This window comes from Ovis canadensis, chromosome 1 (genome assembly GCF_042477335.2).
Source record: "Ovis canadensis isolate MfBH-ARS-UI-01 breed Bighorn chromosome 1, ARS-UI_OviCan_v2, whole genome shotgun sequence".
NCBI lineage: Eukaryota > Metazoa > Chordata > Mammalia > Artiodactyla > Bovidae > Ovis > Ovis canadensis.
The window spans coordinates 43,674,040-43,692,049 of record NC_091245.1 but is presented as its reverse complement, the minus strand read 5'-3'; the positions used below and the strand labels follow the sequence as shown (position 1 = coordinate 43,692,049).

Here is an 18,010-nt window from a genome sequence, read left to right as displayed (position 1 = left end):
TAAAGACAGTCTTTACCTGGAAGGTTTGAAAATCACTGTACTGGAAGTTTCTATATGTGGATCTATTTTCCCCATTAGCCTGTCAGTTCATTTTTACATTCTCAGTGTCACGCACAGGGTTTGCCTCCTAACAATGACCTTGCAAACACTTGTCACAATTCTCTCTTTAGTTTTCATAGCAATCTCATGTAGTATATGCTATTATTATCTACACTGTGCTCATAAGGCACAGAGAGGTTGAGCACCATGCTCAAGGACACATAGCCAGCAAGTGGTAAAGCTGGAACTTGAACCCAGGCAGCACAGCTGCTCTAACCTGGAGGATGAGGTCTTAAAATGCTATCATGCTGGCTCTTAGTAGGCATTCCCCAGGTGTTCTGTTATTCTGAACTGATTTACCTTCTGGCAGTTACCCTGGCATAATGATTTCTATCTTGTTTTATAGCTGGAAAACAGCAAAATAATGGAAACTTTTTAAAAGCAAGCTTTAACTCTCCTTGCATCTGTGTTTTCTATGTTCTGTTAATTCTCTGCTACTTACTCTTATCTTTGTCACTGACCACATTCTGCTATCCAACCCAAATTCCCTGCATTGCAGCTGGCATAGCATGTGTGACTAGCAAGCAAGGGAAAGCAACCTGTTCTGTCTGAAAGTACCTGCAGCAATTCTGTGCCAGCCTGTGTTGGGACAGCGCTCGGAAAGGGAAGGAGAGAGAGTTGAATACCACAACAAAACTAATCTTCCCATCTGCTGCTTTTGTATTTAAATATTGATTCTGATGTTGTATACCTCCTATAATTATATAAGGCTCCTGGCAGCCAATCTTCCCTGGGGATTCACAATAGACCTTTGTCCTCCATCAATATAAACCAGGTTACAAATAGTACTTTCTACTTTTATTGAATCCCTTTCATATGAGCAGGTCAAAGAATTAATTCATGGCTTCAGTGCAATGTGATACAGACTGGAACACTCTTCATTCAGCAAAGACAAAGACAGGGAGAAAGAAACCAAGTGAATTATTAAGCAAGCTGCTTCTGATCTCAACTGTCTTTTCTGAAGCTGCGCTGTTAACTAGTATGGGGCTGGCTCTTTTCTCTTTCTCCTTGTCTTTTATGGTTTGAGGGTAGCTATTTATCAAAATGAACTACTTCTTTTAACAAGTGAATCTCTTCCCTGCTCAATCTTTCCCCCGCTTTTGGAAACAAGCGTTTCCCCATCTCTCCTGTCCTGGTTGTCAAGGCTTAGGAACCTTGCTCACTACAGGAGGGAGCCATGTAGCCTTTGAAATGAGGCTACCCTGACCTAGGATGGGGTGCCATCTGGAGGGTGAGCTCTCGGCCTCTGGCCATACTGGCACTTAATAGACACGTGCATGCATGCGTGCGTGCTGTTGCTCCAGTCGTGTCTGACTCTGCGACACTATGGACTGCAGCCTGCCAGGCTCCTCTGTCTCTGTGATTCTCCAGGCAGAAATACTGGAGTGAGTTGCCATGTCCTTCTCCCGGGGATCTTCCCAACCCGGGGATCAAACCTGAGTCTCCTGCATTGGCAGGTGGATTCTTTACCACTGAGCCATCAGAGAAACCCCAAGATAGCTCATTAATAATTTTTACATTGATTACATGTTGAAATGATAACATTCCCAATAAACCTGTGTTAAGTAATACGTATTATTAAAATTAACTCCACCTGTTTTTTTTTTTGTCCTAAAATGTGGCTATGAGAAAGTTTGAAATTACACATATGGCTTGCATCTGTAGCTTGCTTTATACTGGGTTGGCCAAAAAGTTTGTTCAGGTGTGTCCTCTTATGCTGAATGAACTTTTTGGCCAACCCAATATTTCTATGGGATAGCACTTCACTAATGTGATTCGTTACATGCCAAGCCATGCCCCCCTGAGGTCTTCCTAGCAAATGTTCTCCCACCCTTGTCCTGACTAATTTGTTCTTCTGGGGAACTCCAATATTACCTTCTTTTGCTTTTTTAAGTCAGAAAACTGTAATAACACCTGGACAGAATCAACATAAACAGTTTAAGGGAAAATACATGATATTTTCTAAAGCTTTTAAATGTTCCAAAAGATTTTATCCTTAAAACTCAGTTTAAACAGGGGAGGGAGGTGGGGGGGGGGTTCATGTTTGGGAATGCATGTAAGAATTAAAGATTTTAAAATTAAAAAAAATAAATTAAAAAAAACAAAAACAAAAACAAAAACTCAGTTTAAACAAACAAAAACTTCACCCTATTTAATCCTCAGAAACTAGACTGCTGACTCAATTTACCCATACCTCCAAATCCTTTCAACCAAATAAACTACAAGCAGACTCTCACATGGATTCTGATTGTAGACCTATCTTTCCATGTGTAGACCCTCCCGTCCCTTGTGTCTTCCTGACGCTCTGTCTCTTTAACTGCAGTGACTCATTGCCTGAGCTTCACTTTGGTCTACGGTTCACAAAGTTAGTCAGCTGCACAGAGGATGGGAGATGCTGAAACTGCCAATATGACCTTCTAAAAGGTCCTCTCTGACTCCTCACCCCTCCCCTCCCTGGTCATAGTTTCCTCAGCTGAACCTTGAACTCCTTCTTAACACCTGAAGACCCTCACCATCCCCTCTGCATTTCTGTCCTCCTCTGCTGGACTGTGAGCTCAAGGACACGGAGCCTGCCCCTGGCTTGTTCACCTCCATGTCCTTGCATACAACAAGGGCTCTAGGCCTAAAGTGGGGCTTTAATGTACTTGTTCACGTGGATGAACAAATGAGGGAGTGAGCTAATAAAGAAGGGAACTCAGCTCCATCTGCACACAGACATTTCTCTTCCAGACCCATGGTCTAAACCCAAACGTCAGAAAGTTCATGATTAGCCATGCTTCAGTGAGAGGACTCTGAAGAAACTGACAGAGGAAACTGGAAAGGGTAACGTGGCTTTAACCCACTGTCATATCTTTTCATACATCATCCATATATATCCAAAGTGATTTTCTTCTTAAAGGATGGAAGCTGAGTTAACTGAAGGAAAAGTGTACTGGAATCACAGATGGAAATAACTGGTCAAAGCAAAGGAAATGATGTGAAGGTTTGTGCAGAAGGGGATGTTAGAATGTGAGGGAAAGAATTGGTGACCCCTTGTGAAGGGCTCTCATACAACACTGGGGCTGTTGGTGACACAGCAGCATTTTCTACCACCGCATTTACTGTTTTGACAATACCCGGGTGTTTTATAGATTAGGCTCAATTTTTTGGCTTCAGCATAGAAAGTACTTTTTCTCTTAAAAGCAACTATGGGGACTTCCTTAGTGGTCCAGCGGTTAGGACTCCGTGCTTTTACTGCAGGTTCAATCCCTGGTCAAGGAGCTAAGATCTCACAAGCCATGTGGTATGACCAAAAATTAAAAAACAACAACAACAACAAAAAACTATGGCAAAAAACAGTACAGAATACTTTTGAGGAAATGTATCTTTTAGGAGAAACCAAGGTGTGGGAAAATGAGGAACTACATAGGAACCAGAACAATAGCAGTCTCCTCTACCCTCAACACGCTCACACTCACATTCATAAATAGACACACATGTAGATGCTCACATTCACACCCACCCCCCACACTCACAGACCCACACATATTCACCCACACTCATACCCACATACACCCCACACACCCATCTTCCACAGGTTCACGCCTTTACACTCACTCACTGCAATGGTGATTCACACATTGGAATTTCACACCTAATGTGATGGTGTCAGGAGGTGGGGCCTCTGTGAGTTGATTAGGTCATAAGGGTGGAGCACCCATGGATGGCATCAGCACTCTCTAAGACCCCAGACAGCTGTCTAGCCCTTTCCACCATGTCACCATGAAAGGACACAAGAGAAGTCTGCGACCAAGAAGAGGGCCCTTACCTACCCGTGCTGGCAGCCAGATCTCAGATTTCCAGCATCCAGAACCGTGAGAAATTGATCTCTGCTATTTACAAGCCCCCCAACTACGGTATTTTATTAGATGTGACTAAGACACTCACATACATGCACAGCATACATGCCTGCACACTCACACACATACTCTACACACCCACACAATCAGATCCCTCCCACAAATACAAAATTCACACGCATTCATACACCTGTGCACTCACACACACACAGCACACATGCAGACACACCACTCCAGACACTCACACACCCTCACCCCGGACCCGTCTCCCCTCCCTCCACACCCCTCCTCCCCTGCCCCCCCTCAGCACACACCTGGGCTGTACCCATTCAGCATCAAGTTGTTCTCCTCTAGTGTAAACATACTAGAGAAGTGAAAGGTCATCTCTCGTTTCCCCAGCAGCAAGAGAAACGTGCTCTCTCTGTGTTCACAGGCTGACGGGGTTTTACTTGGGGCTTCCTTTGGTGCTGAAGCCCTGAATTCCCCTCTGCAGTGGCGGGGTGTCCCTTTCATTGGGTTTCCCAGTATTGAACAAAGTTAAAAAAGAAAAATCACCCACCACACGCATGTCTTCACTTCCCTTCCCCAGTGAGGTCTGACTGGGCCCCACCACAAAGCACCTGATCTGGCTGCAGGCTGTTCTGAGGTTTTGATGAGTTTCTCATGTCACAGCACTGCCCCGGCAGCTCCCAGTCCCGCCTGAGGGTGGCAAGAGGAATCCCCAGTCAGAGGAATGGGAGAGAGGTGGTTCCAAACAGAAGGGCAGTATTCCACCCAGGAAGGGCTCCCAACAGCAGGCACCACATTACAGAAATCCTTGTGGGAAATTGCTTCCCCTCCCCAAACTGCAGTTTCCATGTTTGTAAAATGATTGTTGGAACTGCATGCTGCTTAAATGCCCTTTGGCTCTAGAGGTCTGGGATTCGTGGTTCTGGGGCTCAGAGCAGAACCACTCATCTCAGTAACTCTGGGCAGGGTTTAATTGCCACTTCCTGTGTAGGGCCATTGAAGAAATCCGGGATTCAACAGAAAAAGACTAAGTCCTGTGTGTGCATGTGCTGAATCACTTCAGTTTTGTCTGACTCTGTGTGACCCTATGCGCTGTAGCCTGCTGGGCTCCTCTGTCCCTGGAGCTCTCCAGGCAAGAAAACTGGAATGGGTTGCCATTTCCTTCTCCAGGGGAATCTTCCCGACCCAGGGATCAGAACCCAAATCTCTTATGTCTCCTGCTTTGGCAGGAGGGTTCTTTACCACTAGCGCCACCTGGGAAGGACTAGGGACTAAGTCCTGTAATAACTCCAACTCTGCTTTTTCAGGCTGGACAATCGCTGAAGGTTTTGAAGGTGCCCTTTCATAACCACCATCTAGCATAAGGTTGTAGAAGCTTCTAGTTTTTACATTTTTGGTTTCTTATTCAAATTCGTTCTGGTCCAAAAGATCCTTCTTGGGCCCACAATTTTGGCTCCACAAAAGAAAACCTTTTCTAACTTATAGACAAGAGATGCCCTCAAGGTGGGCTGTCTCCAGAGCAGTTTTTCCTGTCCCAGAAGGTCCCAGCAGAGACATCTGTCTGTCCTGGCTGGACTAGGAGCAATGTTCATGAGAGATAGGGTGGACTAGAAGAGTTTTAAAGCCCTTTTGAATTTCAAGACTTCATTTTAGAACCTAAAGCTTTCTAAGAAACAGGGACAAGATTAAGATGAGCAGCAGAGAGGAGTCCGCATATGGAAGTTTGCTAAACATTACCTGTTGGCTAACAAATCGTTATGTTGACTTTGCTCCGAGGCTGGCTTCAGGGTGCCCTGCTTATGCCTATTCTAACTGCTCTTTGTGACAGAAAGAAAGACAGGTCTAGCACTGGGTATGTTGGTTACACTGTTATGAGAAAAATCATGTTGCAGTACCATCTAATTTTTCCTTGACAGCCCCAGTGATTTTTCTGGATTTGCACCTTCTCATTTACTTGTGCCTCCACTCCCCACCTTGAATTCTGCAGGTACTTTGATCATTACCCTCATTCTACCAAGAGAAACCCCAGAGTTGAGAGGAATGAAATGGGACCAGAACAGCATATTTTCAGATAACTGTAAAGGACATTTTTGGAGGAGGGATCTTTACGGGACGAAGAATTTGCATTTTAACCAGTTGCTCACTTGTGAAAATGAAAACCAACAGCCAGGAATTGAGCTAGGTTCTTCTATACTGTTTACAAATTACGGTTGCTCTAAATCCTTGCTTTAAGAATAATCTTGCTATTAAAAATTCATTTTTTTAAGATAAATTTTAAGCTGCAGTTTTAGTTTCAAAGTGAAGAACTTGATTATGACTCACCAAGCTATTTACAGTAGTCTCCTTTTATACCAGAGATTCTATGTGTGAGAGAGAGAAAGGGAAAGAGGGAGAAAGAGCTCATTTCTTAAAATTGAAGAAGACTGTGATTATCAAAATCTATCATGCTAACCCCATCAGAGGACTTTATTACTCTGACTTCTGGTTTCGTGCTTGTCAGCTGCATAATTCCAAAACTGTTTATTTACCCTTAACTGGAAGACATGTCGTAAAAAGGGCATAGCTTTTGAGAAATAAAACCTCTTCTTATAAACATGCCAATCAGTAGCTCAATTCAAACAGTATATATATTTTGGGGGGCAAAATGAGTCATACTGTAGCAGAAAGAGCTCTGGATGGGGTTTTAGTCCCAGCTCTGCACTTAGTAGGTGGTTGACTTTGTGAAAAACCTCCTTTTTTGGACTCTCAGTTTTTTTCATGTGTTAGTGGGGATACTAGTATGTATCTCTTAGGGTTTTTGTAAGGGTTAAGTGAAATGATAATACCAGCTTTCAGCACTTTGTGAAACTTTTACATTCTGTCATAACATTAGGCCTCATTGTTTCCTGGAAGGTTGTTCTGTTTACCACCATTTTACTACTATTCCTGAGGAAAGGCTGTTTTCTATTCCTATTTCTCTCATTTTCGACTATTATTAGTATTCCTGAGGTAGAGGAGCTTACTTTCCACCCCCTCACTTTTCAATGGCCATAGAAAGCATATTCCTAAACACCTATATCCACAGCTTTACTCCCCCCTAAAATGAAAAAGTGAGGTGGTCACTGTGGAGCATATGGCATCTGTGGGGTGGGAGGAGGCAGAGAGGAGAACAGAGTCAGGTGAGAAGGCGTGGTGAATGCGGTCAGAGGCTGGGCACAGTTCGGGAAGGGAAGAGACCTTGATCTGACTGGAAGTGGATGAGGGAAAGCTATGATTGTGTGGAGGCACACAAGGGTGAGGGAGGCCTCACCCTTGTGCCGGAAAAGTAAATGACTTCGAGTCAACCACCATGAAGATCTGGCTGAGAAAATGAGTTCCAACACAGTCTCTGAAGCCTCAAATCAAAGCAACTATGGAACAAGTTCTTCGGCCTTGAAACTTACCCGTTCCAATATGTAATTCTCTTCATATGTCAATTATATCTCAATTAAAAAACACTATATAGTTCTGAATTTTAAGTGGACACTGCAAACTTACCTTCCAGAAAAGAGAAATCTGTTGTCTATTGTGGTCAATGTGCTGTCTCATGTACCAGACATCTAACATCCCAATAGGCTCTGTTTTGAAGGGAAAAAAAAAATCCACAGCTTCATATATATATACATATATACAAATACACAATGTAAAAACTTTAAAAGTCAATTGGTTATTGATTAAATGATTCTAAGAGGGTAGAATTATAGGATAATTTCAATTTTTTTGTGTGTCCCAGTATTTTCCTTTTTCTTTTGTTAAATAATGAACATGCTGGACCACAGAAGTCATAAAAAGCAAAGCGCTATAGTCCATGGGGATCCCAAAGAGTCAACCATGACTGTGTGACTAAACAGCAACCTTAGGAACAAACTTTAAAAAATGACAAGGGGACATTACATTCTTAACTTACCCTTAAACATGTATTAGTAAAATAACTCAAAGAAAGTATACACAGTTAATTCATTTTTGTTGGAATGCATAAAGAATTCTCAATAGAAAAAACAGACATACATCACGAGGAAAACATTTTTCAATCCTGTAAAATACAAAACACAAAGGCTGAACTTTGTGTTCATCTCCATTCCTGAATTTATGTTGGAATATAATTATTTGGTTTTATGACCATTAGACAATAATCTATTTGTATGGAAGTCTGTCTCATTCATCTTAGCATTCCTCACACCCAGCGCAGTGCTTAGAAAGTAACAGGCTCCCAGTTACTCTTTGTTAAATGATGAACAAGCAAATGAACAAACCAGGCAATCTCATCTACTTGATGCTGAAACACAGGCTGAACTAGTAGAAGAAATAACCACCACTCCATAAAACAATGGTCAAATATGACCTAATTAAATTTGAGAAGGTCAACTGAACATATTTTTTTGAAAAGAAACTGAATAATCAACTCCTATGTCTAAGTGTGTGTATGTACGTGTATTATGAGTGGGTGAAATAGTTTTATTACTCTCACTATCAGATTTGTTTGGATTTACAGCCAGGGGTGGAATCAATAGAAACAGTCTCTGAAAACAGGCTTCAGTTGCGCCAACCTGTGTAACAGTGACCCTCAGAGTGTATTAGGATGAAGCTATCTGAGGTTCCTTCTGGAGCAGCAAGTTCCATTTAACCAGCTGGAAATTCCCAGAAAGCAGTCCCACCTGGATGGCAGAAGACAAGCAGCCAGGAAGGGGAGAAGAGAAAGAAGGACAGGGAGGGGGCACACGTCCCAGCACATACCACGGGCAGGCCCCATGTGGGCCCATTCAGTGACATCTCATGTCCTCCTCGGCCCCATGACACACTAGCTTTGGTGCAGTGGTTAAAGTGTGAGCTCCAGAGTCAGGCCCTCCCTCGATGGGCAAATCCAGGCTCTGTGATCCTGAACAATGCTAACCATGTCCTTAAGCCAGGTTCCTCATCTGTCAAATGAGGATCATAATTTTACATATCAGATGGGGCTATTGTGAGAATTTAAATGAATGTAAGAGTGCTTACATATGTTAAGCACTCAGTCAATTTAGCTGCTGTTGTTTTCTTCACTTGAAAACTGAAGTTCAAAGAAGTTAAGGAACTTGATCAAACTTCCAGAACTAATTAGTGGAGAAGCCAGGCTTTGAACACAGCTCTGTTTGGGCTATGATCTTTGCTCTGCACCATGCAGTTGCCTGGCTCTGCTAAGGCTTACGACGTCTCTGTAAAACTTAGGTCCTCTATTGGGTGTGCCTCTTTCATGTTCTAGTCTTTTCCTTTGTCACTTCCTCTTCCTGCCTCTCTCACCTTCATCTCTTTTAACTTTTAAACATTCATTTCTTCCCCTTCTCTTCTGACCAGTGGTAGTATTCACCCTTGCAGCAAGGACTTAACGGTAAGAAATGTATACAGAAGACATTCTGAAAGTGCTGTCTATCCTTCAGGATTACAGCGACCCAGGAATCAAGCTCGAAACATTTTTTCCTGCTAGTCCATACGTAAAAAGGAAAAAAGCACAGGCAACAGAAAGGAAGGGGGCCTGGCGTTTATTGACCACCTACCACGTGCCAAGTAATCTTTGGACACTATATATCCATGCTCTCACTTAATCCTCACACAATGCAGAGGGAGCATATGATTAGACCTGTTTTGCAGCTGAGGACAAGGAGGCTGACAAAGGTCCAGTGATTTACAAAAACTGCAGAGATGGTAATGGCAAAGCTGAGAGCTGGGCCCAAGTTTTGCTGTCTCAAAGACCCTGCTCGTCTGTTAACATTCACCGTGTTGAGCAAAAATCTAAACACGCCACAAACTAGACGATCCAGACATTGACTACATAATCAGGATTTGGAAACTACGGTGTGCTCAGTGTCTAGGCCAGTTGGCACGTTCCATAGTGCTACATGTCTTCAGTTAATTACATATAGGTGAGAAATTTAAAGGGAACACTCACCTCTCTTGCCACTCATTGCCTCTACAACCTACCAGATTATTACAGAGCTAAGAATCTAATTCAAGAGTCATATTTTCTTCAAAAGATAAATTGCAAGTGAAGCTGAAATTTTAACAGTGCCCACCTGTAGTGTAAGCTTCTATGGGAGAGAAATCATTAGCCAAATCTGTATGGGTTTCAAAGTGTAAAACTTCATGACTAGAAATGTCAAACTACTGCTGTGTAAAGCAATATAAGGGCTAATATTATAGAGAATCTTTGACATTCAACTGTCAAAATCACTTGGGAGTCCTAACCTCAGTGTTATCAAAAAGTCAGATAAAAGTATTATAGGCAGGTGAGAAAAGAAAAGACAAAGCCCATATGTCCCAAGTGACACACACAAAAAGGATGAGTACAAATGATAAAAAAATATGAATATTGAGCAATGGAAGTCATTTCTCCTGAGACGAATGTACTATCAATGTAAAGGAAAAAAACTGGGTTAAAGAGGAAGGAATCACCAATATAAAAAAAGAGGACATCCTAAATTAAGCAGAAGATCAGCCTAACTACCCTCAAAGGGTTCTTTCAATTCTGGTGGTGGTGGTTTAGACGTTAAGTCACGTCTGACTCTTGTAATTGCATGGACTGTAGCCCACCAGACTCCTCTGTCCATGGGATTCTCCAGGCAAGAATACTGGAATGGGCTGCCATTTCCTTCTCCAGGGGATCTTTCCCATCCAGGAATCAAACCCAGGTCTCCTGCACTGCAGGCAGATTCTTTACTGACTGAGTTACAAGGGAATCCTAAGATTTGAGGATTCAATGAAACAGGACATGTGGTAAGTAAAGCAGGGCTAAGCCATGTGCTGCTTCTGAGATTAGCATCCATCTCAGAAGCCAAGGCAAGTGCAAGGGTGTGGATGAGAGCAACTGAATTGCAAGTAGACAGCAAACCCACCACAGAGGTTTTAGCATGCAGTGGGGTAGAGTAGAAAGATCTCTAAGAACAGTGAAAATAGAGAATTTAACACCAAGTGAATATGAATAAGGAGTACCTTGAGAGATTTCAGGTAGTGGACTAAATTGAACCCATGAGAATATTTTGGTCCAAGCCATGCTCTAAGCAGGGAAAGACAGAGCTAAGTAAGTCATCCACCACCTTGGTTCCTCAGTGTCCACTCTTTGGACTATGATACACTTCTCTAAAATCTAGACTCAAATAACTAAAATAGATTCACAGATTCACAAACACCTACATGATTAAACAAGTTTCTTAGTGGTAGACTCTTGCCTTCATACGTTACCACCTGCTATGTCTCCATGGGAAGCCCTACACAGACTTCCCCACCCCTCCTCCTCTTTGATAACTTTCAACACATCATTCACTCTCTCTTTTCACTCCTTTCTGTCACTATTTTCGGTGGCTCATCATCGGGGTTGCTCCTTCCCAGTGGCTGATGCTGTAAGTCCCTCTATCTGCTCACTTCAAATGATCTGATTCTCTCAACTCATGTCTTTGCCTCACACTTCACTGAGAAAAAGGAAGCAACCAGACAGGGATTCCCTAATATTTCCACCATGAAAACTTTCAAACTTCCCCATCAATTCCCTAACACATCACTTCTACTGACTTTACTGTGGATGAAGCATTCCCTACTTCTATCACAGACCAACTCCTTGAGTTTTAGGTCCCATCCTCTTGCTTCATCAAGTATATATCTCTCACTATTATCCTATTTCCTCTATCATTAATCTCTCTTTCTCTGCTGGGTCCTAAAATCACCTTATAAATATACTGTATTATCTCTGATCCTAAAACATAATGAAGGAATTTCTTGATGTTACATCCTACTCCAGCTACTGCCCAACATCTCTGCTCCCCTCCACAGAACTTCTTGAAGAGTTGTGAATTGTCACTGTCTTTATTTCCTCACCTCGCATTCACTCTCATTCAATGCCCCCACAACTCTACTTATGCTCTTCCCGGTCAGAAATCAATGCTGCTTTGTGAAATCTGATTATTACTTCTCTATTCTCACTTCACTGGATTTATTGGGAACATCTGACATAGCTGAATACTCCACCATCAAATTTTTTTTTCTTTTTAAGAAAGATAATCTTTCAACATCCAGATCACAAGTAAAGAGCCTATTTCTTAACAGAAGCAGGGATGTTTCCTCTATCCTAAAATCAATGGAGGCATCATGTGCTGATGGGGAAAAAAAGTGAGTTGGAAAAGATTATATACTGCATATAATTTTGATCAAGCTTAAAACAAGCAACACTAATCACTGTTTAGAAATATATACATTTCTGAAAACTATGAGAAAGGTGTGATGATGACATAAACACGCAATCCAGGATAGTGGCTACCTGTGGGGAAGTGTAACAGGGTAAGAATACATCAGTAATTTTACAGCATTTAACTGGAATGATGAGTTTGTAAGTGTTCATTTTGTTGTTATGTTTTGTAATGAGAAAGTAGCTTAAACTAGGATAGTCAGAGTAGCAATGGAAGCAATGAATAGATTTTAAATGCTTAGGAGACTCAATGCGGGTATGAGGGAATGGGAGAAAAGGAGAATTTGAGGATAATTTCTCCATTTTTCGACTTGAATAACTAGGAAGATGGTAAAGTCATTTACCACGAAAGGAAAGACTGAAACGGAGGCATTCTGAAAGCATTTTGCATTGGAGAAAAAACAATCTTTTTAGGCTATGTGAGGTTTAGTGTATCTGTTGATATCTAAGTGAAGATGTAGAATAGGTGACTGGAGTACAAAATCTGAAGTTCTGGAGAGACTCCAGAACAGAAACTATATTCTTTCTTTCTCTTTACCTACCTATCTACTTTTAGAGCCATGAGATTGAATGAGGTCAGCTGGGAAAAGAAAGAGACCCAGTGCAAAGCCCTATATATTGAGATTAAGAAGAGGAAGATGGCCAGCATAAAAGACTAGGAAGAACTGGCCAACAGGGTAGAAGAAAAATCAACAGGGTAGAAAAGATTTCACAGAAGCAAGTACTTCTAGGAGGTAATAGCTCTTTCCTTCTAGTGCAGTACCTTGGAGACCACATACTCCAGATGGTAGAAGGCCAGATTCCCTTTGGGCTTTGCAGCTTATTCTTGGTGCCATCTCTTCCAGGAATTTTCCCTGATGTTCCAAGATAGACTGCAATTCCCTGAATCTGAGGATCTGACTGGTTATCACTGTATCTGAGTACCTGGCATAGTTCCTAACATATATACATTCCTTACAGGCCATCCAGAGAAGTGTTTTTTACTCCCTATTGACTTCTTTTGGAGGGTTTCATGAAAAGCATTTCCTTCCACTGGAGTGATTACCATCTTGTCAAATAATTAAGCTTAGGCATTTATTTCTTCCAGGGTAGATGTTGAGCTTAGAAGAGGCAAGAAGAAGAAAAGAGGGTAGGGACACTCACTGGATCTCAAACGTAACATTTTCCCTCTAATGAAAATGTTTGTCGCTAAGTCCCTTTAGTAGGTAAAGAACCATTCATTCTCATTTCCTCAAGTCTTAGGCAAAAAGGTACAAGCATGATATTTTCAAGTTTAGCTAATTTAGAAATCAGCAAACTATGGCCCATGGACCAAATCTGACTGGTTCCCTATTCCGTGTTTCGATATAGCCATACTAATGATAATAGCTTTCACATTTTTAGATGGTTGACAACCAATCAAAAGAAGAATCCTTTTTAGTGAGATAAAAATTTTATAAAATTCAAATTTCAGTGTGCAAAAATAAAATTTTGGATACAGCTTTGTCTATGTATTGCTAGACTGTCAATGGCTGCTTGCATGTGATAACAGCAAATTTTAATAGTTGTGACAGAGATCATAGGTCTGCAAAGCTGAAAATATTTATTATTTTCAGCCTTGGATCTTTACAGAAAATATTTGCTAACTCTTAAGCTAGACTTACCATCTTGCTTACTAACAGATAGTAAAATAACCTCTAGTATTTAATTGTTCACATCTAACCTATCCTAGCAATTGTTTAAAATCACAAGTGAGTGAACAATTGTCTAGCTCCTCAATGGGAAGATGGGTGGCTGCAGCTATGTTTTTTTCTCTCTTTGGGATCTCTCACCAATTACCTATGCCATCACCATGATGGAGGAGGACTCCTTTACTGCTCTGGCACTAGTATGAGCATTTAACACTTCCTTTATTAACTGTCCACAGTCAAGTTTACCAAGACCAAACATACAAATAACACTTTGAAAAATGATGAAGAATGAATAGGCAGAAACACCTAATTGTTAATATAGCTCTAAGGAATGGTTCATTCACCTTTATTTTGGAGTCTCCTCCTGGGTGCTCAAAATGATGAGGAAGCACTGTATCCCAATACTAGGGCATTTTCTCAGGCACGTGAAGACACTATGCAACCCAAACTCAAGACTGTTTTCCCACTAGAAGCAAAATATGACTGCTTGTTTCCCAGTATCAGGCCCACATTTGATATATACTGATTGCTGGACTATCTTCCTGAGCATAGGAATGTGATATGTTTCCTTTCACCCCTTACTTAGTGGTCATTTTTAAAGTGTTCTTCATGGAGGACTGTGACAAGAGTTTAATTTAATGACAGAGGAAGGGCCATATGGAGTGAATAATGCCTTCATTCTCTGCCGACATGCTATAAATAACTGTACCCAAACCACTAAGAGATAACATATTATGCTGTTTTGAGTAGCCAAGGCTGCAAAGGAAGAGCTCTATCATAATAACATTGCTCAGTTTTAGACAGTAATTTTAAAAAAAGAGCTTACTAGTATTTTTTTTTAAATGCCAAGTTACATTTGCATACACATCCCAAGGGTTAAAAGGAAGAAGTGTCAAAAAAAATTTCACACCTTTTAGGTTTACATCAGTTAGTGTTTCATACAGAAACTGATGACAGAAACAGTGGTAAGATGTGAAAACCATGAAGTTAGAGTAAGAGAAAAGAGATCTTACAACAACCCACAGAAAGATCAAACACAGAAAAGGGAGATTCAGACAGAGAGGAAGTCAGCAGAGCTTGGTCAACGTGGCGTATTTCAGAGTATGGGTTTCTCTCTTTGTGAATGCTTGCAACTACTCTGAATAAGCCAGCTTCCTTGGTTCAATTCATAACCATCCACGAGTTCATAAATACAACAAGTTGCTGCATTCATTGTTATGGTAATGGTTCATTTTATAGGATATGAGAAAGTTACCATTCTGCCTTGATGGGTTTTTAATTCAACAGATAAACACTTGAAAAAAAAAAAAGAAAAAACTTTCACACATCTCTAAACAGGTCATTATCAAGTGTGAGTAAAAATGACAAGCATTTATGAGCCCAGTTTCCTTATTTTTATATTTTAGCTTAATGTGATACAACTTAACTTCTCAGACTATATACTACCTTGGACTTGGACATAAAATGTGGCCTAGTTCCAAGAATTTTATCTGTATTATGTATAAATTCTAATCCATAAGGCATTTTAAAAATACATCACTTTGACATGTGTAACAAAAGGATAACAGGAGTTAGCTCTGGATTCTAAAACTAACACACATTTAAAGAGAGAATAGTGGCTCAACATTAAGAGATTATTACCATAAAATGAGAGGAAAAATTATAATTTGTTGAATGAATTCATTTATAAACATTTTTAGAGAAATGAAATTACTGTTAAGAAGAAAGGAAATATATACAATTATTCTATAATTTATATATTATTTATTGATTAATAGTTTACATCCTTGAAAGTCATTCAGTGTCATCAGTTACCAAAAATCACTAGTTGCTCACAGAAAATGAATGTAGTTTAGTCGTGAGGCTAGTTTACATGCACAAATATCTGTAAGTTTCACAAATAAGCATTTAGCTTTTCTGACATTAATGGCTGAAAATCTCCAGATTATAAAGCAATAGATTACATGCCGATTATTTTTCCTCTGAGACAAATTTAGACAAATTATGAAGTTGTATATTGTATCACTAACAGAGTGCTTTTGAAAACTAATACTCAAACGGCTATTTCTTATGTCTCCAAAGATTTAGAAGAGGCATAAAGTTCATATAAACATTTTTGCTTTAAAAAAAAATTTGATTTTACTTCAATAAAACTGTCTTCCCAGTAATTACCCAAAACAAAAAGCTCATCAGACTGAAAAATATATTTGACCTCCTCTTCATAGCTATGGGCAATCTAGGGTACTCCTGTGAGCAGTGAGTATCAAAGTTTGAAGAAGTGCAGGGCTGTAATATTTGGAAAAGAGAGGATTGTTGGATGTTAAACTTCATTTTAAAATGTTATATCTTCAGAGACTACCTTTTCCCAAGCTTTTAGTATGGCTTATAAAGGCCATATTAATTTTCATAGAACCCAAAAGGCAAGATGCATCAAGGTTTAATGATAAAGGAATGAAATTAATTACTAGTCATAGCTTTGTGGAATAAGAGAGAGTAACTGAGATATTAAGTGAAATAGAAGTAAGAGATAAAATCAAACAGAGGCATAAAGCTTGTAAACCAATGTGATAATATATGACAAACAGGAGTAGGACTTAACTAATGTCAAAAATTTCCAAGCAATATAAACATATCTCCCTGGACAGCTGCAATACTTAAGCTGATGTGAAAATGAGCTTGTTAATTAACGCACTATGTTTTGATTTAGTATCAGTATTTTAGAGTCTATTCTAAGGAAATTATTACATCTTCCTCTCTCTCTCTCTCTCTCTCTCTTATCTTTCATCCCTTCTATCCACCCCTCCTTCCCCACCCCTCTGCCTTTTTTTAGACACATACCTTCTTCTGGTGTTTGTATTCGCAAAGATTCACTCCAATCACTCCAACTACCTTTATAAAGATGTAGCTTAGAGGAAATCTGAAATTCGTATTCTGTAAAGGGTTTCAGATCCAGCAAGTCATATCTTCCTTTGGCATTTGTGGCATTAACCTTGAAACCAACCAGATTTTTTTAAGTGCCTGTTAATACTAAATTAATTAAAATAAAGGTAAGAAAACCAAACTAGATAACCCTTTTTACTTTTCAAATCTGTCATTCAATGAGAAGAAATATAATGACTGGGTTACTGAATACATGTGATGTTAATCTGAAACAATAGTGTCTCATTAGAAACACAAAGACAAAAAAATTCATGGATCTAACCCATCTATATAGATTCCAAGGGGGATCCAGAAACCAGCTGTAAAACAAGTAAAGACTGAAAACTACTCATTTTCAAAAAGGCCTTGAAAAAGTTTGTTTCTAACTAGATATTATTTTTTATTTGGCCACAATTAGAATACAATGACTGTTTTAACACAGACATAAAACTGGCTCCAAACAGAAAATTTTAATTATATAAGAAAATTATTAAATGGCATGCTGCAGTCCTTGGGATCACAAAGAGTCGGACACAACTTAATGACTGACCAACAACAACAATATATAAACATTTAATTATTATACCTTTCTATATGTGGAACTAGGGTTTCCCTGGTGGCCCAGATGGTAAAGAATCCACCTGAGTTTGGTCCCTCGGTCAGAAAGATCCCCTGGAGAAGGGAATGGCAACCCACTCCAGTATTACTGCCTGGAGAATTCCACGGACCAAGGAGCCTGGTGGGCTACACTCCACAGGGTCACAAAGAGTCAGACATAACTGAGCGATGAATATTTGAATAGGGTAAAAGTCATTCAGTCGTGTCCGAATCTTTGTGACCCCATGGAATAGTCCATGGAATTCTCCTATGTGGAACTGATCCTTTGTTATTATTATAGGCACTATAATCCTGGAAATACCAAAATACTGGAGAGAATCATAATCCTACATTTTTATTGTAAAAATTTAATGTTCAATATTACATCAAATTATAAAGTTTTATCTTTGGAATATTCAATTTAGATAAGCCTCTGAACATTCCCTAATATTTCTTTTTCCAATAAGTTAAAAAATTACTAAAACGTGAGACTTCCCTGGTGGTGTAATGACGAAGACTCTGTGCTCCCAATGCAGGGGGCCTGAGTTCCATCCCTGGTCAGGGAACTAGATCCCACATGTGGAAACTAAAACCCAGTGCAGCCAACTAAATATATAAATAATTTAAAAGAAATTACTAAAAAGTAATATTGG

The 18,010-nt window shown here is 40.0% G+C and overlaps 1 protein-coding gene across 4 annotated transcripts in view; it reads right to left on the bottom strand.

The window, feature by feature from the left end:
- Window positions 1–18,010, bottom strand: part of IL12RB2 (interleukin 12 receptor subunit beta 2) — an 82,865-nt gene that overhangs the window by 43,532 nt on the left and 21,323 nt on the right. For 3 of the 4 annotated variants that reach the window (XM_069594320.1, XM_069594341.1, XM_069594330.1), the window contains exons 7-8: window positions 16,680–16,830; window positions 7,464–7,543 (exon numbers count right to left, since the gene is read on the bottom strand). In XM_069594320.1, the coding sequence (XP_069450421.1) occupies window positions 7,464–7,543; window positions 16,680–16,830 (231 nt within the window). The remainder of the gene's footprint in view (window positions 1–7,463; window positions 7,544–16,679; window positions 16,831–18,010) is intronic. The other variant, XM_069594348.1, reaches the window with a different exon arrangement.